This window comes from Saccopteryx bilineata, chromosome 1, assembly GCF_036850765.1.
Source record: "Saccopteryx bilineata isolate mSacBil1 chromosome 1, mSacBil1_pri_phased_curated, whole genome shotgun sequence".
Classification (NCBI taxonomy): Eukaryota; Metazoa; Chordata; class Mammalia; order Chiroptera; family Emballonuridae; genus Saccopteryx; species Saccopteryx bilineata.
In genome coordinates, this window is record NC_089490.1 from 37,249,535 (window position 1) to 37,272,020 (window position 22,486).

The 22,486-nt window shown below is 37.2% G+C and overlaps 1 protein-coding gene across 11 annotated transcripts in view; it reads left to right on the top strand.

Annotated features, from left to right (window-relative positions):
* The window catches only part of PHF3 (PHD finger protein 3), a 92,974-nt gene that overhangs the window by 42,828 nt on the left and 27,660 nt on the right, over window positions 1–22,486 (top strand). For 8 of the 11 annotated variants that reach the window (XM_066253086.1, XM_066253107.1, XM_066253121.1 and 5 more), the window contains 2 exons: window positions 10,211–10,372; window positions 15,520–17,302. The exons of 1 other annotated variant lie outside the window; for it this stretch is intronic. In XM_066253086.1, coding sequence (XP_066109183.1) covers window positions 10,211–10,372; window positions 15,520–17,302 — 1,945 coding nt within the window. The remainder of the gene's footprint in view (window positions 1–10,210; window positions 10,373–15,519; window positions 17,303–22,486) is intronic. 2 more of the 11 variants (XM_066253135.1, XM_066253099.1) reach the window with 1 other exon arrangement.

Consider the following 22,486-nt stretch of genomic DNA (forward strand, 5'->3'; position numbering starts at 1 on the left):
AGGGTTGAGGTACTTTATGTGCCTTCTAATTAAAAAGTTGTTCCCTCACCTTGTTCAGGCTTTTGCTGAAAAGTACTTCAGCGATGTCATTCCTCAGGCTCCTACTAGCCTATGCAATGCCTTTGTGGGAGTTAAGAAGAGTCACCCTTTCTCCTGTGCGCCGGGATTTCAGCCTTAGCTTTTCTCCGGGACCAGAAGCTCTTCTGCAGTAAATCAGTACAAATGTCCTAGCTTTTTCTGACCATTCTAGTTCAGATTACAAGCTATTTTTTGTCTTCCTCTCTGTACTCTTTATTGTTCTTTTCTTTTATTCATATGACTTATCTAACATGTTATATACAGGCATGGTACACTTTTGACCGGTCACTGGAAAGCAACAAAAGATGAAATATGAAATTTGCACCAAAGATGAAATACGAAATTTTCACCAAATAAAAGGAAAACTCTCCCAGTTTCATACCTATTCAGTGCAGTTCGACGTGGGCTCCATTTGTTGCTACAATTTGTACTCTGTAAAACAGAGACGTTTCTTTAACACCTTATAAACTGTAGTCTTGTTTAGGTGTAATTGTCAAGCACACGCACACACAGATCCCCCCCCCCCCCGAAGCTGGAAACGGGGAGGCAGTCAGACAAACTCCTGCATGTGCCCGACCTGGATCCACCTGGCATGCCCACCAGGGGGCGATGCTCTGCCCATCTTGGGGTGTCGCTCTGCTGCAATCAGAGCCATTCTAGTGCCTGAGGCAGAGGCCACAGAGCCATTCTCAGTGCCCAGGCAAACTTTGCTCCAGTGGAGCCGTGGCTGCGGGAGGGGAAGAGAGAGACAGAGAGGAAGGAGAGGAGGAGGGTTGGAGAAGCAGATGGGCGCTTCTCCTGTGTGCCCTGGCCGGGAATCGAACCCGGGACTCCTGCACGCCAGGCCGACGCTCTACCACTGAGCCAACCAGCCAGGGCCACGCACAGATTTTTTAGGACTCCTTAGCTAGCTATCCCGTATAGCCTCTAGCAGGCGTCCCCAAACTGCGGCCTGCTGGCCGAATGCGGCCCCCTAAGGCTATTTATCCGGCCGGCCCCCACCGCACTTCCAGAAGGGGCACCTCTTTCACTGGTGGTCAGTAAGAGGAGCACTGTATGTGGCGGCCCTCCAACAGTCTGAGGGACAGTGAACTGGCCCCTTGTGTAAAAGTTTGGGGACCCCTGCTACAGACTCGTCACTGACTGATGGCCTACCAGAACGGGGTTTCTCCACCAAACTGCAGGTTTCCTTCAACTGCTTATCCTACCGAGTAATGTTATTCCTATGTGGTGGTGCTTCATTATAAACGCACCGATATTCACGTTGCACTTTGGTCATGGATTTGAATTTAGCGAGCCACAGAACACACTGAACTTTCCTCTGTACCATCCACATCTCGACTGGTATGGCCGTGGGCTACTCTGCTGTATACACCGTGTTACGTCATCATCTGCACATGTGCACATGCTGCCACATCATCCTACAGAAACTGGGAGGGTTTTCCTTTTATTTGGTGCAGATTTCACATTTCTATCGTTTTTTGTTGCTTTCCGGTCAGAAGAGCACCATGACTTTACGGACACACTGTATTTATCTTTCTCACTCGAACTAAACTGAAGCTTTGGGGGAACAGTTTAAAAAAAAGACTTTATGGAAAACATCAAACAAAGCAGTGAAAATAGTAAATGAACCCCATGTACCCATTACTTAGCTTAAACAGTTAATAGTTGGTCTTGTTTCATTCCTACCCCACTCACTTCTTACCCCAGATTATTTTGAACTATAGCCCAGAGATCATTCATTCATAGCATGTCATCAGATAATATTTTATTCATCGTTTCATTATAACATGGATGAGATGCCACCATAGGAACCTAACCTGTTTGCATGAATTAATCTATGGTAAAACTGGTTGTTACAAGTTGTTTTGACCCTATCAGCAATGTTAAGTGAGAATTTACTGTAATTTCATCTGTAAATATTTCAGCATGTATCTCTAAATTATAATTCTTTATTTAAAAAAAAATAAGCACAGTAATACTATGCTGCCTAAAGCACAGAATATTTTTAAATATGTAGTCACCTTGCTGTTTCCTCAATATCATTATTATAAATTTTTTAGAGTGAGAGAGACAGAGATAGGGAGATGAAAAGCATCAACTCATAGTTGTGGCACCTTTGTTGTTCATTGATTGCTTTCTCATAAGTGCCTTAACTGGGGGACACAAGCCAGCAACCTTGACCTACAAGCCAGCAACCATGGGATCATGCTATGATGCCATGCTCAAGTCAGTGACCCCACGCTCAAGCTCATGAGTTGCTCTCAAGCCAGATTATCCTGCTCTCAAGCCAGTGACCTCAGGGTTTCAAACCTGGGTCCTTTGTTCCCAGGCTGATGCTCTATCCACTGTGCCACCGCCTGGCTAGGCAATACTTTTTTCTTTTTTCTTTTTTCATTGAGAGGAGGGGAGGCAGAAAGACTCCTGCATGTTTCCCGATCAATGGGCATCCATTCAGTAAGCTCACTTGGGGGTGATGCTCTGCCCATTTGGGACTTTGCTCCATTGCTTAGCAACCAAGTTCTTAGCACCTGAGCTGGAGACTGTGGAGTCATCCTCAGTGCCTGTGGTCAACTGGCTCCAATCAAGCCATGGCTGCAGGAGGGAAAGAGGGGGAGGGGTAGAGAAGCAGATGGACACTTCTCCTATGTTCCCTGACTGGGAATTGAACCCAGGACATCTGTACTCTGGGCTGACATTCTACCACTGAGCCAACTGGCCAGGGCCTTTTTTTTTTAGTTTGAATCATAATTGAAATGAGGTCAATATATTTAATTGGTTGATATGTAAGTTTATTTCAGTTTATATTAGTTTCTCCTACCTATTCCTTTATCATTTCTTTTTTTAAATATTTATTGAATTTATTGGGGTGACATTGATTAATAAAATTATATAGGTTTCAGGTGTACAACTCTAGAATACATCATCTATATATTGCACTGTGTGTTCACCCTCCCAAGTCAAGTCTCCATTCATCACCGTCTCTCCCCCTATTGCCTTCTAGTTCTCGTCCCCCTTTCCCTTCTGCAGTCCTCATTCTATGGGCTGTGTAAATAAACTTTCTCTTTGCTAATCCCTTTACTGTTTTCACTGAGACACCCCCTCCCCCTGACCCCTTCATCATTTCTTGATATTTATTTGTTGAAGAACTAGTTCATTTGTCATGACAATTCTGTATCATTGGTATCTAGAATAATCTAGGCCAGCATGTAACACATAGTAGTGCTCAATAATTTATAATATTTTAGGATAGAATTGAATGCTAAATTTTTAGGGAATGATTACCACCTTACTTTATATTAGCATGGTTGTATAATTTAAGCAATAAGAGTAATTATTTAGACAGTTGAGAAGGGGTCATAGGAAGGACACTTAGAGCTGCAGAAATTACTTGAAAAGATCTGCCAGGATATACTAATAAAAGATACCATTTATTTAAGGTACTATTGTTTACATAATAAGCACTGTTAGAAGCTACATTAGTTTAATTTCACAGCAGTGTTTCAATGAATGGTGGAAATATCCATGTTTTCTTAGTAACATAATTAAGGTTCATTGATGGAGTGAATGGGAAGTGGGTGATGGGCATAAAGGTCTTTTAACAAACTTTATGGAACTTGAAACAGTTAAGCTAAATACATGTACATTGATAACTTTCATAGAAAAAAAAACTTTAGAAAGTGGCACCAGTAATACTATAGTATTTCTCTTTATAGAAAACCTTTGTTTATGTGTGTCTTAACTTCTTTTTCTAGTCGTTCACATGTATTGTACGTTTTGGGGGGAAAATTAAAATATTGTAAGATGAGATGGATTAGAAAATGTAAGAAGAAAGGAGAAAGAAATCTCTGCAATAAATAGCATTTTGGATATATGTATTTTTTTTAGTTGTGTGTGTGTGTGGGCACGTAGAGAGAGTATATATAGAGCTGTATATATAGAGAGTATATATAGTACCACATGCAGTTCTTTCCTCATATACCCATTAGCTACGGAAGGCACTGAAGATTTGCAGTGAAGAAACTGTTTTAACCTTGTTTAACCAGTGTGTCATTCTTTCAGAGTCGTTTGGTAAAAAAAAAACTCGTTTCATGAAATACTTAACAGTTTTTCCCAGACTATGAAGTTGAGTTTGGCAAATGTTGAATATTTTTGCACATGTAAACATAAGACTTTAGAATGTGCTGAAGTAAATATAAATTACAGCAGAAAGGTTGGATAATTTAGTAGTGTTTAGAGTAACTGAAGATAGCATTCTGAAGACAAATTAACTTTGGTTGACACCAACCAAATAATATTAAAAAAAGGTAAACAATGGGAAATACTGCATTAGATAGGTAATGCCGATATTACATAAAGAGTTCATATAAAACAGGAAGACCTGAGCAGGAAGGGAGTAGGCAAAGGTAAAGAAATAAACGCAGCATAGTATACACATCTGTAGTTTTCAGGCTTTTTTAGTAACCATGTATTTTTAGAAATCTGAAACTTGGTGCCAATGAATTTCTATTGAGGCTTAATAGGAAGCTCTTTGCACTGTAAATTGTATGTAATATTCATGGGAAGGAATATGATGAGATAAAATAGTAAAAATATATTTGCCTTTGACGCAGTAATCCTATGTTTTAAAGTTTATTGTAAAAAGGAATTAAGAGAAACGGATAGTTTCATTATTTGTATTTTTCAAATTAGCAACATGCTAATATGTAAAATGATAAATTCATCTCCAAATGGTTAATTATATGTAATACACAACTTGATGGTGTATATGCTGCCACAGTGTGTTCTTGGAATAAATGTATGAATTATCCACGAGGAAAAGAACTATCTGAAGGGAGACTAATTAGAGGCTGGGTGATCTGCTGTGTTTCAGGAAAAAGCTGTGGGGCTCTATTAAGAGGATGTATCCATGTATTTTCTTACTCTACTTCAAAACATAGTACCTATCAAATAGATAGCTAACATTTATTGTGACTGCAAAGATACAATTTTCTTTAGTTTTTTTTTCTTAAGTCTGATACTTAATGCAAACTTTTATAAATAGAGGAAATAATTGTCCTAGAAGTAGTTGAGATTGGCTTTTGTACTGCCAGTATGCATGGACATCAAATGTAAAGAGTTCCTTATTAGTGGTTCTCCCTTTTATATGATATTAGTGATTTAAACTAATCTCAGTTGTTGAGAGATTTAATAAATTTAAGTCCAAGTGGTTTTGTTTTATTTATTTTTTATCTCATTTATTCCTTCTTTCAAAAATTAGATTGGAATTAAGTAGTCTGAAATAAAGTAGTGTTAGGAGGACTTACTTATAGACTTGACTGGCATTAGAGCTCAGCATATTTAATTAGGACCATTTGGGGTTAGGGATGAGGGAGGTATTTTAATGTGATTTAAGTTCAGGCTCAAGGAGATTTCTGAGTGTGATTCTTGATTTAAAAAAAAAAGCCTATATGGCCTGACCTGTGGTGGCACAGTGGATAAAATGTTGACATGAAACACTGTGGTCTCCCAGTCAAACCCCTGGGCTTGCCCAGTCAAGGCACATACAGGAAGCAGCTACTAGGAATTGATGCTTCCTGCTTCTCCCCTTCTCTTCCCTCTTTCACTCTCCCTTTATCTCTCCCCTTTCCCCCTAAAAAGTAATACATAAAATCTTAAAAAATATATATTTTATGTATTGATTTTATTTTATTTTTTTTAATTTTATTTATTCATTTTTAGAGAGGAGAGAGAGAGAGAGAGAAGAGAGAGACCGAGAGAGAGAAGGGGGGAGGAGCTGGAAGCATCAACTCCCATATGTGCCTTGACCAGGCAAGCCCAGGGTTTCGAACCGGTGACTTCAGCATTTCCAGGTCAATGCTTTATCCACTGCGCCACCACAGGTCAGGCCTGTATTGATTTTAGAGAGAGTGTGAGAGTGAGAAAGAGGAAAGGAGTGGGAAGCATCAGCTCATAGTGGTTGCTTCATATGTGCCTTGACTAGGCAAGCCTAGGGTTTCAAACCTGCGACCTCATTGCTCCAGGTCAACACTTTATCCATAGTGCTACTACAGGTCAGGCAGATTCTACATTTTATGCCAAAATTTTTAAATGAGAATTCTCAAATCTGTGAAGGAGGAAAAAGCATATGGTTTTTTCTGTGTGACTTGGCTGGCTGTACATTTGTGTCCTGAATAATGCAGGGCATTGCATTTTTTAGGTGACCCGAAGTTCCCATTTTAGTGGATGTATTGAATAGGACTGGCCACTTTTTAGAAAGTTGGCTATCAACTACAGAATATTAGCTTGCCTTATGCCCTGGGAGCGGGAGATGTGAAGGTCCTTGAGAACAGGCAGCATTCTGGAAAGAACCCAGATTCTGCTTTGTTTCTATTCATTTTCATAGTGAAAGCAATTGAATCAAACTTTTTAAAGCACAAGTACCTAATTTGGAGGGTTTGCCTAAGATTATTCATTCTTTACTGTGAATTACTTTAATCAGATGAGTGGATTAGAAGAAAGAAATGTCAGATACTTTTTTAATGGTTAATTGGTTCTGGGGGGAGTTGGGGAAAAGAGGGAGAAGGAATCACAATTTTTTTTTCTTTGTATTTTTCTGAAGCTGGAAACGGGGAGAGACAATCAGACAGACTCCCGCATGCGTCTGACCGGGATCCACCTGGCACGCCCACTAGGGGCTACGCTCTGCCCACCAGGGGGTGATGCTCTGCTGTGACCAGAGCCACTCTAGTGCCTGGGGCAGAGGCCAAGGAGCCATCCCCAGCGCCCGGGCCATCTTTGCTCCAATGGAGCCTTGGCTGCGGGAGGGGAAGAGAGAGACAGAGAGGAAGGAGGGGGGTGTGGAGAAGCAAATGGGCGCTTATCCTATGTGCCCTGGCCGGGAATCGAACCCGGGTCCCCCGCATGCCAGGTTGACGCTCTACCACTGAGCCAACCGGCCAGGGCCAGGAATCATAATTTTTGATTGTGAGATACATGAGCAGGGGTACTCTGAAAACAGGTAACAGTTAATATATAGGACTTTCTATGTAGCAATTACTGTTCTAAGCCCTTTACACATATTAATTTGATTATCACAGCAACCTTCTGATCACTAGTATCTCCATTATATAGAAGAATTTGAGGCCCTGAGAGATTAAGTGCTTAAGTTGTTGGAAGGCCTTGGTCCATATGAGAGCCTGTAAATTTGGAGACAGTATAGAACTTGGTTTAATGTAAAGACGGATGTTTTTTAGATGAAGAAAATCCGTATTTGAGAAGGATGACTGCAGAGTAAGCTGTGTGTGTGTGGTGGAGTGGCAATCGAGGAACCTGCGACACTAGGAGACTTACGGTGTAGTCTTGATGAGAGATGATGGTGATTTGGAGTAGAATGTTACGTGTGGAGGTGGTGAATGGTCCGACGAGTGTTGTATTTTTCCAAAGCTGGAAACAGGGAGGCAGTCAGACAGACTCCCGCATGCTCCCGACCGGGATCCACCCGGCATGCCCACCAGGGGGCGATGCTCTGCCCATCTGGGGCCTTGCTCCGTTGCAACCAGAGCCATTCTAGCGCCTGAGGCAGAGGCCACACAGCCATCAGCGCCCGGGCCATCTTTGCTCCAGTGAAGCCTCGGCTGTGGGAGGGGAAGAGAGAGACAGAGAGGAAGGAGAGAGGGAGGGGTGGAGAAGCAGATGGGTGCTTCTCCTGTGTGCCCCGGCCGGGAATTGAACCCGGGATTCCTGCACGCCAGGCCGACGCTCTACTACTGAGTAACCGGCCAGGGCCGAGTGTTGTATTTTGTAGACAGCTAGTAGGTTATGCTTATCTCTTGGATGTGGGAATAGAAGAGCTAAGGATATGTCTAGAGTTGAGTTTTAGGCTGAATGGAGGTTCTATTATTAGGAATACCTTAGGATGGGCAGTTTTATCAAGGGGTAAAATAATGGGTAAAGTGTTTATTTTCAGTATGTTAAGCTTGAGATGCCTAGTGCAGATGTCAGATTACATTCTTCCAGAGGTCAAATGTGAGTTGGGGCTCAAAAAATTACTGGGAGTTATCTAAGTACAGATGGTCCTAGATGTGAGGTCATTTAGGGGAGGAGTGAGTGTAGATCAAAAAGAGAAATGGGAGGACTGAACCCCTAGTCCTCCTGCATGTAGACATCTACAAGAAGAGGAGGCTCTATCAAAGAATTTTCAATGGCTAGTGATATTGGAGGATGTGATGTCCAGGGGCTAAGTAAAGAGAAAGGGTTCAAGAAGGGGAGGAGGGTCAGCTATGTCAGTTGCTGCTAGGAAGTGAAATATGATAAAAATCTAATGATTGATTTTTGGATTTGGCTTGATTTGGTTCTGCTTTGCAGTATAGGTCTAAAGTTTATAATACACCTTTTCACTCCCTGCCAACAAACACTATTACTCAGGTTTTAATCACTTTTCTTTTTAATCACTTTTCTCCTGGACAATTTCCTGCTTTTGAATTCTTCCTTTTTCTCTTAATTACAATACAAAATACATGCTCATTGTAGAGCAGGTGGAAAATACAGAGAGAAATTACAATGATCAAAAAAAGCCCAAAGGCCCTGGCTGGATGCCTCAGTGGATAAAAGTGTCAGCTGTTTGCATCAGAGGTTACAGGTTCGACCCCAGTCAGTGCATGGATAAGAAGCAGTCAGTGAGTGCGAGTTGATGCCTCTCTCTCTCTGTCTCTCTTCCCCCTCTGCTTCCCCCTTTACTTCCCCCTTCTTCTTCCTGTCTCTCTCAAATCAATGGGGAAAAAATCCCTAAAATTTCTTATCCACCTTACCACTAGAGATAATGACTGATAATAATACCCTGTGTTTTCTTTCTAGCCAACATATTTTTTTCTTCATAAACCATTCTCTTCTAGTCTTTATATTTTTGGTCAGAGTGCATTAACAATTTGTGACTCCGTTTGTTGTTAGGTTGCTTTCCAAAAAGATTGTGTCATTTGAAAGTATATTTATAAGGAATTTTGTTCTCTTTAAATTTTAGGATAGACCACTATCTTGTTAAGCTCTTTTAAATGAAGTTCTACTTGGCTACAAAGATGAGGACTAGATAACTTCTTGAGGTTCCTTCTAACCCCTAGAATGAAGATAATAACTAACATTTGTCTAGTGCTCTAAAGTTTACAGAGTAAGTTCTCATACATCACCTCATTTCATCCTCATAAAAGCTCTGTGAGGTAGGTAGGAGAGGCATTATTTTCATTTTGGAGATAAACTGATATCATAGGTTAAGTGACTTGATCACATTTTCTTTATTTTTTTTTAGAAGGGATTCAATTTAAGTTTTCTGACCTAAGTAATTAACATTCTTTCTGCAAGATTTTATATAGCTGCACATTTAGAATCAGTATATGTCAGCTAGTTAAGGTACATTTGTTATATAGAGAAATAAACCCAGTGACGATATAAGTGTAGTATTTCAGTGTTTTTATTTTCTTCAGTATTTCCCAATCTTTTTTCTCTCTTTTCCCCATTAAATGAATGACTCTATCTTAACTTTTGACTAGAAGAAAGCAATTTGATTATATAGCTATATTAAACCCTACCATTTTCTCTAGTATTTGGGGGAAGGGGCCATTACATGGTGTTTGTGTGTGTTTGTGTGTGTGTGTGTGTGTGTGTGTGAGAGAGAGAGAGAGAGAGAGAGAGAGAGACTACTGAAAAGTATATTCACAATACTTGCACACATAGCATATAAAGTTAGAACTAGAATCTTTCGGTTCTAGCATGAACCTAGAATCACAAGCTTTTTAAGTTATTAAACTCACATGTACTACTTTAACCAAAATTGGGTAATTGAGTACTTTGGTAATTGAGTACTAAGGTGTATATAGTAGCTTATGTTCATAAAAGTACAGTGAATGATTAGTGAGAGTGATAGTGATCAAATCAAGAAAGATTATAGCTAACTTCTCCTTTGACTAGGCATAAGGTACCAATTTGTAAAACAACTAGGAGCTAGGTAATGGCATATCACACAACAGGACAAGACTTAGATTTTCAAGACTACATAGTACTACATTAAATTCTCACAATGTTTTCCCTACTGCCGTTAAGTACTTAAACATCCCCAATATTTTTTAGAAGTAATTTTTTTTTTGTTTTTGTTTTTTTCTAGTTGTTGGTCTTGACGATATTATGGACGAAGGAGTTGTTAAAGAAAGTGGCAATGATACCATTGATGAAGAAGAACTGATTTTACCTAACAGGAGTTTGAGGGACAAAGTAGAAGAAAACTCAGTGAGATCACCAAGAAAATCACCTCGTTTAATGGCACAAGGTAATCCTTCCAAAGATTACCTAGAAAATCAAAGGCGTAGGGACAGATGTGATAAATTGTCAACTTGCTGAGCATTTTGATAATAAATTTTGAGTTTATACCAATTTGTTGGTATAATTATTGAAAATTTTAATTGAATTATACATTCACATTACTTAAAGAATTGACTAGTTCTATAGGTTTCCAATTCTTGCTACCCCACTACCTATTTCCATTTCCCCACAAGAAACCACTATTAACTCTTTGGCTGGCTTTATTAATTTTTTGACATTTACTTCCATGTCTCTAAGTAGCATGTGTATATTGCTGCATTTGATTATTCGGGTGTCGGTATTTATTGACTTCCCACTGGAGATTATGAAGATTTAGTATTCTTTCTTCTCTTGTCCCTGTCACACAAAAGGACAATTTCTCATCCTTCTACTGTATAATTTTGTTGGAGCAGTTGTAATTATGTTACTGTGATTCTATATGTTATCAGTTATCTATTTCATAGCCTGGTTATTTTTTTATGCAACTTTTTGTCTTTCTGATTTAAAATTTTTTGTTTTGTTTGCTTATAGCTTTATACAGTTATACACACAGCTCTCTGTGTATATGTCAGTAATTACACTTCAACCATTTTGCCAGCTGTCTAAACCTTTCCTGAAGATATTTGTGCATAATCAGATATTCCGTTTTCATTTCATTGAAGAAGTATCTCTTGTAGCCTATGATCTTGCTTCTATTTCAACTGGTGTGTTAGCCCCACAAGCCTGATGCATAGTTATTATCTAGGGCTATCCCCTTACCATTCTGAGGATTCTGTGGATTCTGTTTTGTATTGCAATCTCTGTCTGTTTCCTTTTTTTGGGTTTAATTCCTTCATTTTGGTGACATACCTCTTTTAGTAATTTTGTGGGGGGGGGGAATGAACGTGATGATGGGTATTTTTAAACCTAGTAGGTGTGTAGGTGTATTTAATCTGTTTTTCATGTTAGAATCATGGTCTGGTTGAACATAGAATACAGGGCTGGAAATAATTTTCCTTCAGAAATTTGGAACTCGTTTCATTTTTTCGAACTTCAGTATTGAGTTTATTTTACCCCCCCACCCCCCATGTTGACAACTTGGAAGCTCATGGAATCGCTTCCTCTCCAGCTGTAATGTTTTGATATTTCTCATATTGTATCTTGGTGTAGGTTGGTTTTATATATTGAGCTGGGTATTTAGTAGGTCTTTTTAGCCTGAAACTATTATAATTCAGTTCGGAACATTTCTTAAACTGTTTCATTGGTGATTCTCCCCTTTATTTTCTCTGCTCTTGCTTTTTGGAACTCCTATTATTCTAATGTTAGAAGGGACTAGGCCTTCCATTTTCTTTATCTTTCCTGCTTTCCAGTTCTGTCTTTTTCCTCTACTTTATCTTCCAACTTTTCAGTCAAATTTTGCATTTATAAGCATTTATAATTTGTGAATGTCATTTTATTTTTTGTTTTGGGAACAGTCCTTTTTGTGGCATGCTAGTCGTGTTTCATGTACGCTGTATCTTCTGTTTTCTTGCATAAGATGGTGGTGTTTTCAAAGTTGTTTGTATAGTTTCATTTTTTCCATGTTGTCTTTTTTTTGGAGGGGGGAGCCTTTAGTCATTCATGTTGAATACTTTCCTAACGTGTGATCCTTGACTGTTTACTCATGTATAGGAGTACGGAACTAAAACTGTATGGAACCTTTGCATATATGGATTGGGTTTTGTTAACTTTGAGCACCACTGTATGGTGATCTGGCTGTGCTGTATTTTGGAGGAAACGTGATGTCAGAACTTAATGTAGGTTATTCCCCTTAAATTCATTAAATTTTTATCGTATTGAAGCCCTTGAGGGGAGTTGGCTGGGATTTCTCAGTTTTCATTATATACACATTCGCTTAATCTCACAAATTTCAATGTATTTTACTCTTCAATTCTTACCTGTGACTGATGTTTACTCTCCAGAGAATAAACCTTCCAGGCTTGGATTTCCAGGAAACAGGCATTGCCCAAACAAGTGGAATTGGAGAGAGGGATCGATCTAGGGATCTACCTACTTCTTAAACAGCTTGGCTTATACTCATTTTAACCACTTGCCTTCCTAAACCCCACTTTAGAATCATCTGAGGTCACCAATTCCTAAGTCTTTTGAGGTGTTAATGGTATTAGTTTTTGCCAGCACTGCCACCTTTTAGTGTTAGTCTTTTTTTGGATCTCTTAAATCAGTTGCTTCTTGGTCATCTAGTCTCGCTTCCAAAATTTCAGTTTTCTTCTTTCATTTTCTTTCAGATTCATGCATTTTTTATTTGCAGGGTTTTGAAAAGTGGATGGACTTAGATGCATATATTTAGTTTATCATATTTTTCTCAATTTATGTGTGTGTGTGTGTGTATGTGTGTATATGTATGTGTGTGTGTATATATATATATTATTCAGTGAGAGGAGGGAGGCAGAGACAGACTTCCTCATGCACCCTGACTGGGATCCACCCTGCAACTCCACTAGGTGGTGATGCTCTGCCCATCTGGGGTCTTGCTCTGTTACTCAGCAACCAACCTCTTCTTAGTGCCTGAGGCAGAGGCCATGGAGCTATTTTAGGTGCCTGAGGCTAACTTGCTGCAATTGAGCCATGGCTGCAGGAGGGGAAGAGAGAGAGAGAAGCGAGAGCTATAGGGATGGAGAAAGTGGATGGGCCCTTCTCCTGTGTGCCCTGACTGGGAATTGAACCTAGGACATCCACATGCCAGGCTGACACTCTACCACTGAGCCAACTGGCCAGGGCTTTAATTTATATTTTTAATCAGTTATTGGTTATATACTTGTGATTTTGAGAAATGAAAAAAATAGAAAGCGCATTTATAGACAAATGTTTGGTCTGTACAGCCAGGCTTTACTAAGACAGTTGATATTTAGAGGAGAAAAGATGACTTTACCCTTCACTCAATAAATTAATTACTATTACAAAACAGTTTTTTATCTGAACTAATATGCTATTCATTTAGTTTTAGTAACCACTTAGCTAATGGGTGTTAAAAGTTCTTTATTGATTTTATCTTAGGGGAGATGAATAAAATAGAGCTGTAAATTATTTTAACCTGTCTCCAAGCATTAAAAATCATTTAAATACTAATCACTGACAACTAAAATGTTAGTTATTTAAAATGTTATATAGTTGAAACAGTCTATAATCCACTAAAAAAATTTTTCTTTTTTAAAGAGAGAGAGGAAGGACAGAGACAGGAAGGGAAAGAGATGAGAAGCATCAATTCTTTGTTGCAGTACCTTAGTTGTTCATTGATTGCTTTCTCATATGTGGCTTGACCAGGGCGGGGGGAGGGGGCCTCACCTGAGCCAATGACCCCTTGCTCAGGCTAGTGACCTTGGGCTCAAGCCAGTGACCCCATGCTTATGCTGGTGAGCCCTCACTCAAACTGGTGACCTCAGAGTTTCAATCCCAGGTCCTCAGTGTCCCAGGCTAACACTCTATCCATTGTGCTACCGCCTGGTCAGGCAAAAAATTTTTGAAAGCCATTGTGAGTGCTTGACTTAATGACCAAATATTGTATGAAGTCCTGGGGCAATTAGGAAGAGTCTCTAAGATTAGGATGACCATGTAATTTCTTGGCTAAACAGACATTTGAGAGTGAAAGGGTTATCACCTAGGACTATTGTAGACAAATAGGGGCATATCTTTTTCAAGAGCCTTATAGTTTAGTGATGTATGACAAATTAGGGACATGTTTTAAATATTGGTGCATAGTAGGGTTTTGCATTGAAATGAAGGAGGATTTTAAAAAAATTGGTAGTGTTCAGTTTTTATTCAGAGTTGATTCAGAAGTATTGGATATGCATAGGTATAGAAATAGCTTCTTACTTTGTATTAGTTTGTGGATTATTTTTGTATTAGTTTGTGAAGTATTTAGCTCTTTTTTTTTTCTAGGTTTATTTTTTATTTTTTAAGTGAGAGGAGGGGAGATAGTTTCCCACATGTGCTCATTTTGGGGCCAGTGCTCAGATCAGTCGAGCTATTCTCAGTGCTTGAGGCTGATACTCAGACTAACTGAGCTATCCTCAGCGCCCTGGGTCAGTGTTCGAACCAATTGAGTCACTGGCTGTGGGAGGGGAAGAAGAAGAGATGGGGAGAAGGAGGAGGAGAGAAGCAGATAGTTGCTCCTCTGTGTGCCCTGACCAGGAATCCAACCCAGGACATCCATACGCTGGCTTAAAACTACCACTGAGTGACCGTCCAGGGCCCCTTCTAGTTTTCTTTTTCATTTTGTGTTTCTTCCCTTAGAGGTTATATCTAGATAGGGAAAGGAGGTAAACTCAAATCAATAGATTCTTTGTTAGAAGCATTGTTAAAGGTGGGAAGCTTTATTAAATTATTTTCATGCTTCATTTTCTTTTGATACATTTTCTTGGTTTGAACATTTTTAAAATTTTTTTTTTATTTTTTAACATTATCTTTATTAAAATGAAGTTAGCCTTAGGAAGATTTTTCTCTTCTGGTTTGAACATTTTTAATTGTAATTTTTCTTTTTGTTAATATGTATCTGGTACTCTACAGTATATTTCATATCTTCTCTTAGGAATAGCTTGTATGCTAGAATGATATAAGTGAAGCACATTCAGGAAGGAATTAGAGTTCTTTGAAGGTTTCACTTTGCAATTCACAGATCTTGTTTGTAATAGGTAGTTTAGTTCAGATTTTATTGACACTTGGATTTATTTGGTTTTATATATTTAAAAATATTTAATGTTTAAAACTATGTGACAGTCTTGCTTTAGGATGGCTTGTTGATGTATAACGGAAGCTCATTTAACTTACTTTACTCCCAGCTTCTTATAGAAAAGAGACTGATGAAATTATTTCTATCTTACAGTAAGGTATAATCTAAATTTTATAGAGCTTTTTTTCTTCTACCAGGGTTTATAGAACTTTGATAATATAAAATTTAAACATATGTATGTATATATACGTATCTAAAGTCACCATCATGAGTAGCTTTTTCATTACATTTTTATTGAAATGATATATTTTGTAGCTCAGAATAAAGAACTATATTCTAAATTGTATTGAAATAAAAACATATGGCAAAATAGCTAAGTTATTTTTATTTATTTTTTTCCCTTGTGATAGAACAAGTAAGAAGTTTGCGACAAAGCACTATTGCCAAGCGTTCAAATGCAGCTCCTCTAAATAGCACAAAGAAAGCATCTGTGAAGACTGTATCTGCCCACAAAGCAGGAGGGAAACAACCAGAAAGATCTCAGATTAAAGAAGAAGCTTGTACGTCACCAAAACCTGAGTACCATAAAGAAAGCAGAAGGAGCAGTCGGCATATTGAACAAATTGAAGTGGTACCAGAAGTATCAGTGTCTTCGAGTCATTCTTCTCTATCTTCTTGTCTTGAAATGAACGATGAGGCTGGATTAGAGTCTAAGCAAAAATGTAATAATCAGGGAAAAGCAAATGTGCCATCTCATGAATTAAACTGTCCGCTCCTTTCAGAGACTTGTGATAGTATTGATGAAGAGAAAAATGAATCTCTGCTGGAATGTAAAATCAAGACTGTTAATAGCCCATTGTTTACATTTTCAGATAAAGAAGAACATGAACAGAATGATTCTATTTCAGATAAAATGGATGAGACTGTTGAAGAAATTAGGGCCAAAGGAAAAGTTGAAGAAGAATCAAAGGAAACAGTAAAATTATCCCATGAAGGTGACCAAATTGTTGAGGAACCTGCATCTTCAGCTCTTCTCTCTGGTGATGCTGATTGTACAAACCCAAGTAAGACCGAAAAGAACCTTGTGGGTTTGTCTAGTTTGGTGGATGTAGTAAATGCATGTCATTTGGAATTGAAGAATACTATGGAATCTGATAAAGCTAAGAACTCCCTTCATACAAGTGAAATAGAACCATTGGGTTATTGTAAAGACATAGAGTCTAATCATAAACAGTTGGAAAGCACTGATTTTAACAAGTCAAATGTCGAGGTGGTTGATGCTAGTGCTTTTGAACCAGAAAGTAATATTGTAGAAAATGCTGTTTGTGATGCGCCTGACCAAAATTCAAAACATTTGAGTATTGATGAAAATGTTAAAATGGAGTCTCATGAAACAGCAAACCTTAAGGATGACAGAAGCAGCCCATCAAGCAGTATTTCTTGCTTAGAGTCAAAGAACATAAAATCCAAACACACAAAACTTGTAATTCATTCTAAGCAAAACATGACCACGGATACCTTGAAAAAAATTGTCGCAGCAAAACGTGAATTAATGCATAACAAAACTAAAGCCAGTGTCAAAAGTGTGAAACGAAATGCTGATGAATCAGAGTCTCAGCAGAATTTTCATAGACCAGTCAAAGTGAGGAAAAAACAAGTTGATAAGGATTCAAAGAGTCAGAGTTGCAATGCTGGGGTTAAGTCTGTGAAAAATCAAGCTCATTCTCTATCAAAAAAAACACAAGATCAAAATTTAGTACAGATTTCCAAACCCGCAATTCATTTGTTGAGTGATAAGCCTCACAGCCATCCTGGTTGCTGTAAAGAACCTCATCATCCTGCACAAACTGGACATTTATTACATCCCTGCCAGAAACAGTGCCATAAACCCCAGCAGCACGCTCCAGTGGTGAAATCCAATAGTCACGTGAAGGAAGAGCTTGAACATGCAGGTGGCACAGAGCATTTTAAGGAGGAGGATAAACTGAAATTAAAAAAACCTGAGAAGAACCTACAACCCCGCCAAAGAAGAAGCAGCAAAAGTTTTTCTTTGGATGAACCACCATTGTTCATTCCAGATAACATAGCTACCATAAAAAAAGAAGGCTCAGGTCATAGCTCTTCATTTGAAAGCAAATATTTATGGACTCCCAGCAAGCAGTGTGGGTTTTGCAAAAAACCACATGGCAACAGGTGTGTGTGTGTCTGTATGTGTAATGCGTACAATGAAGAGAAATGGCTTTTTTAGGGTGGGATTAGTGTGAACGTTTTTGTAGGAAGAAATTTTTTAATATACAGAGACTTTTGCAGAAACAAACCCTTATCAATTCTGGATAAATGATAGAAAGATGGAGTCACTGAATTTACAAATATGTCATCCTAGAACATTTAAAAAAGTATAGCCTGACCAACAGCTGGTATATATGGAAATGTTTTGTCATTGTAACTAGTTAGTATAATTTAGTCCTTACATCTGAGGGAAAAACATTTTTCTTAATCAGAAAATTGTTACACTGCCTTGGGTCTGTATATGTTATTTGGCTTGAGTAGAACTAGTAATAAAGTGTGAAGGTCATAATGGAAATTCTATTTTTCTTTTGAAGACTTTTTTTTGGGGGGGATAAAATAAAGCACATTATAATGTTATATCACTACTTCATAACTCTTAAACGTGACCTTGGAATGAAATTTGAAGGCTACAACAACTGTTAAATAAGCCATATGAATTTTGTATGTAACCTGGAATGGTGTGAAAATATGTATTTTTTTTAATGTTTTGGAGAATTTCTTGTGAATTCTAATCTTTCAAGAAGTAATTTTAGCACTGTCCTCTGGCATTCTTTCCTTAGGATTCAGTGTATTATAGATTCATGGCTCTACTCCTATTCCCCGCCCATGTATTTTATTTGCTAGCTTTTTAAGAAAGGAAAACATGAAATGAAGTGGAGTTTGCAGCAACAAGATTATCCTGTTCAAGTGTTCAGATTGCTGTTGGAACTTCTATCAACATTGATATGATCAAAGAACATTATAACTTGCACATTGTAATAGTGTCCTTAATCCTGAAAGTAAATGTTATAATGATTTTCCCAGTAGTAGTACATAAAAATGAAACTATTTAGGAAGGGACAGTTTAGTAAAATGTGTTGTAGTACATTATTTTAGTGTGAGGAGAAGTGGTTGGGAAGAGTGTGAAACGGCTTGAGGCTCTTCTGTAAAAAGGAACTCAAGTTTCTGTCAAAGGCTTTTGTTCATTTGTGATTCAGCCTGTGGCCTATTTCTAGTGTCAGTGGGTGCTTACTTTATAACAAGATATTCCAGTTTTTAAAAATTATTACTCTTTTGAATGTAGTGCTATATTTGCCCGCACTTACATGTTCTTTTATACTTTTTAAGTTTAAAACACCTTATTTAAGTATTCTAAAGTAGGCCTGCTAAAGTTTCAGGCCTAAAAGAATTGGGGGCTAGATGATACATTTAAGTGCCAGCCTTTTTTCTTTTCTTTTCATGCCAGAATCTTCTAAAGTTGTCACGGTGACATATGGTCAGAGGAATGGAATAGGATTCTTAAAGTGAATGAATTTCTAAAATTAAACTTTGGCCTAAAGTTCAAAGCCATGTAAAGGATGTTATATGTAGCTTTTTGTAGATAAATTTCTGTTCTGATGGTTGGTCCTCAGAGTTTGCCCAGGTTTTTTTTTTTTTTTTTTTAAATTTTTTTTATTTTTATTTTATTTATTCATTTTAGAAAGGAGAGAGAGATAGAGAGAGAAGGGGGGGAGGAGCAGGAAGCATCAACTCCCATATGTGTCTTGACCAGGCAAGCCCAAGGTTTCAAACCAGCGACCTCAGCATTTCCAGGTCGATGCTTTATCCACTGCGCCACCACAGGTCAGGCTTGCCCAGGTTTTTAAATGATGACTCCCACTTTACCAACATCAACAGTTAGTTGCCTAGAGTGAAGATTAAGTGTTAAGTGCCACTGTTTTTTTATCTAATGCCAACTTTTTGGATCAGCTCTAAAACCCAGATTTTCTTTGCTTCACTGAAAAATGACAGAGTATTAGGTGTATAGGGGTTTTGCGTTTATTCTATGTAATTGACATGAATAAAATACAATAACATTAAAAATGCTCAATTTTGGAAGCACCATTACACGTTACTTCAATTTTGTGAATAAAGAACCCTAAATAATTGATTGTATTTTTTCTTTACATCTTATCTAGCCTTCACTACTTTGATACATTATGCTTATATACATTGACGTTACTCAAAAAATGCACGTCCTAAAGCATGTATTTTATTTAATTAATGCTTAAGAATATGAATTTGTTACAAAGGGCATATCTGAAAATAATTTTTATCTTTTTCATGTCATGAACTATTCCACTGAAAGCTGTTTGTTAATGTGACACATTTTCTAGCACATGTGACAACTTTGGTTCTTTAAAATACTATTTTAAATCTTCAGTATTTTTATACATATTCCAGCATAAGTTAGCTTCTTGTATGTGCTTCCAGTGGAAATTATATTTTTTAATGGATTTGGCATGGCCAAATGTAATATTTGACCATAGCGATTTGTATACATGTCCTAGAGACAGTAAGTACATACCATACTGACTAACAATTTATACATTATGCTGTTTTGGGGGATTTTTTTGTGGGGGAGGGGCTTCTGTTTACTTGTCTGACTCAGCATTATAACAAAAATATACATATTTTAAAAACCAGACTTTTTAGTACTCATTAAAAATTGGTTACCTTTGAACTTCTTTTAAACATAAGCCAGTTAGTGTTTTAGAAGAAACAAGTCTTAATCTTTTCATATATCTACCTTGTAGTTGCCAGCTTTCCTGAAGACGTTTGTATCTTTAGTTTATATTTACAATTTCTTGCTCAATTTCAGAAGATTAGTTTATTGTATGAAATTTAAAAACAAAAAATCTTAAGATGGATTTATAGCTTTATAATCAATTGGGAAACCTTTTATTTTGAGAAGGAAATTTTTGCCTAAAATAAATGATTCTGGCTTTATTTCAGGAATTTAAGAATTTGGTAGATAAATTTCTCTGTAGATTAGGTTAGTAATGACAAAATACTGATTTAATATGTGGAATTGAACACTTTCACCTTAGAAAATGTATATATACATTCTCAATATCAATGTGGTCTAGATTTGACACTTAAAGGAAACACACCAGAACTGAAGGTCTTATGACAGTTGCATTGTTAGTGAATTAGTGATAAGAATTTACTAAGAACAGGAGTTCATAATGTTGCTTCTGTTATTTACTTGGAAAAAATTTGAAAATTTCCTAAGGATATTTTGGCTTATGCCAAAAGGATCAGAATTTCAAATTAGTTTTTTTTTTTTAATTGGAATGGATCTTGATTAGTTTTTTATTTTTAATTTTGTGTATGGACATATAACAAAAGGAAAACAAATATTTCCAAACTCTTCCATTTAGCTGATTTATGCTGATTTAGTCCACTTAATCCAGAGCTAAACTCTACATATATATGTACACTTTCCTTAGTGAAAGAGTTCATATCCAGGTTGTAGTCTTTTAAGTGACTTTTGCCCATTGGTAATTAGAAATTCAAGGATGTCACAAAATGGGAGAGTAATCCTGTTAGCTGTGTGATCCAGGCTCTCCTCTCCCCATGAGAAATAATATGAAAAGGGAAGAAAATATATCATCTCTGTGATTGGCCATCTTTTTAAAAAATACAGTCCTAAGTTTTAAATGTAACTGATTCGTACTTACACGGTCAGGTATTCAGTTTTACTTTCAAGTTAATTATGTCCTAGGATATGTGGAAGTTATTTCTATCAAAGTTAAATTTTTGACTACTCAATTTTATTTCACTGCATTAATTTTTACATAAAATCTAAAGATATCGTCTATAGATGACACTAGATCTTTGCTTTTCAGTCTCATATTTGAGGAGACATTTCCAAAAGAAACTTGTAGTGAGGCCCATGGTGAAACAATTTTATGATTTAAAAACTATTTCCTTTTTAAGTATAAGTTTGAAATTTCTTAATATGTGCTTATAAATTGATACTTGGATTGGGGCAAAAGCATAACCATGATTATAATGTATAGGTTTTTAAATAGTGTTTTATTGAAAATATTAACGCCTTGGAGAGTGCTGATAATAGAAGAGCTCTGATAATAGAAGTAAGAAATTAGTATTAGCTTTAGTGTTTCAGACATTGCTTTCAAGAACTAGCAATTCTTAGGCTATTGCAATGTAAAATAGAACTTTAAAGCTATTTTCTCAAACTTTTTCTGTTGGCTGCAAGATCTGTTTCATTGAAACATGGACCAATCTAAAATCTCCAATGTGGTAGTTTGTATTTTGCACACTAATAACCACATTGTTTAAATGCTTAGATATTAGCATTATGGATCCAAAACACTTTGTTTTTACATGAAGGTTGAAGTTTTACACTTTTTCCCTCTCTAAACCAAATGAATCATTGGGGAAATGATCACTCAGCTGGTAAAGCCACCATAGACATTACCAGTTAGGGTAAAGAAGGGCGAGTTACAGTTGGAAGTCTAGTTTCCTTAAGGCACAGCAGTAGCTTGGTACACAATAGAAAGGCACACAAGGAAGAAGAGGGCTGCTATTGAGGAATGAGTATTTGGCATGACTTTTTTTCAAAGTATCCTATTAAGATTGAAGTTCTTAGGATTTTTATAATTCTACTATTAAAACAGGACCTTTGATTTCTTTAGGGAGAATTGACCATATATTACTATGTATTACCTTTAACATGTTCCTGTTGGATGATATATTTTTAAAAGTTTTGGTGCATGGTGGAGCCATTATTTTTACCAACAAAATATGCCCCAAATCTTTAAATCATTAAAGGATATACCTGAACCCTCTGTCTTCACTTTCCAAGCATAGCATGAGTTACCTGAAAAAGAAAGGGAAATGGTAAACGTTAAATGAGCTTTGTAGTTTACCTAACAGTGGGTGGTTAAGTATGTAAAAAAGATAATTTCTCCCTCAGATTACTGTATATAGATCTGATTTGCCATTTTAAAGTTATGAATCTCATGTCCCGGGACATTTTCATTGTTCAGTGAACTAATTTCATAGATAAAATGTAATAAAGGGAAAACATTTATAGGGACATTATTCAGAAATTTTTAAAAAGCCTGAATATTAATATTTTCATGTTAAGATACGGTATTTATTTTAGAAAAGGTTTATTAGCAAAAGCACCTGGTTTGTAGTAAGGAAGTCCACACTTTTAACTGAATCAGTGCCACACCCTGAACCAGAGTATTTTGAGCTCCCAGAATAGTTACATATTTATGATGATTACTAAGAAACAATTTGGGAGACTCCATT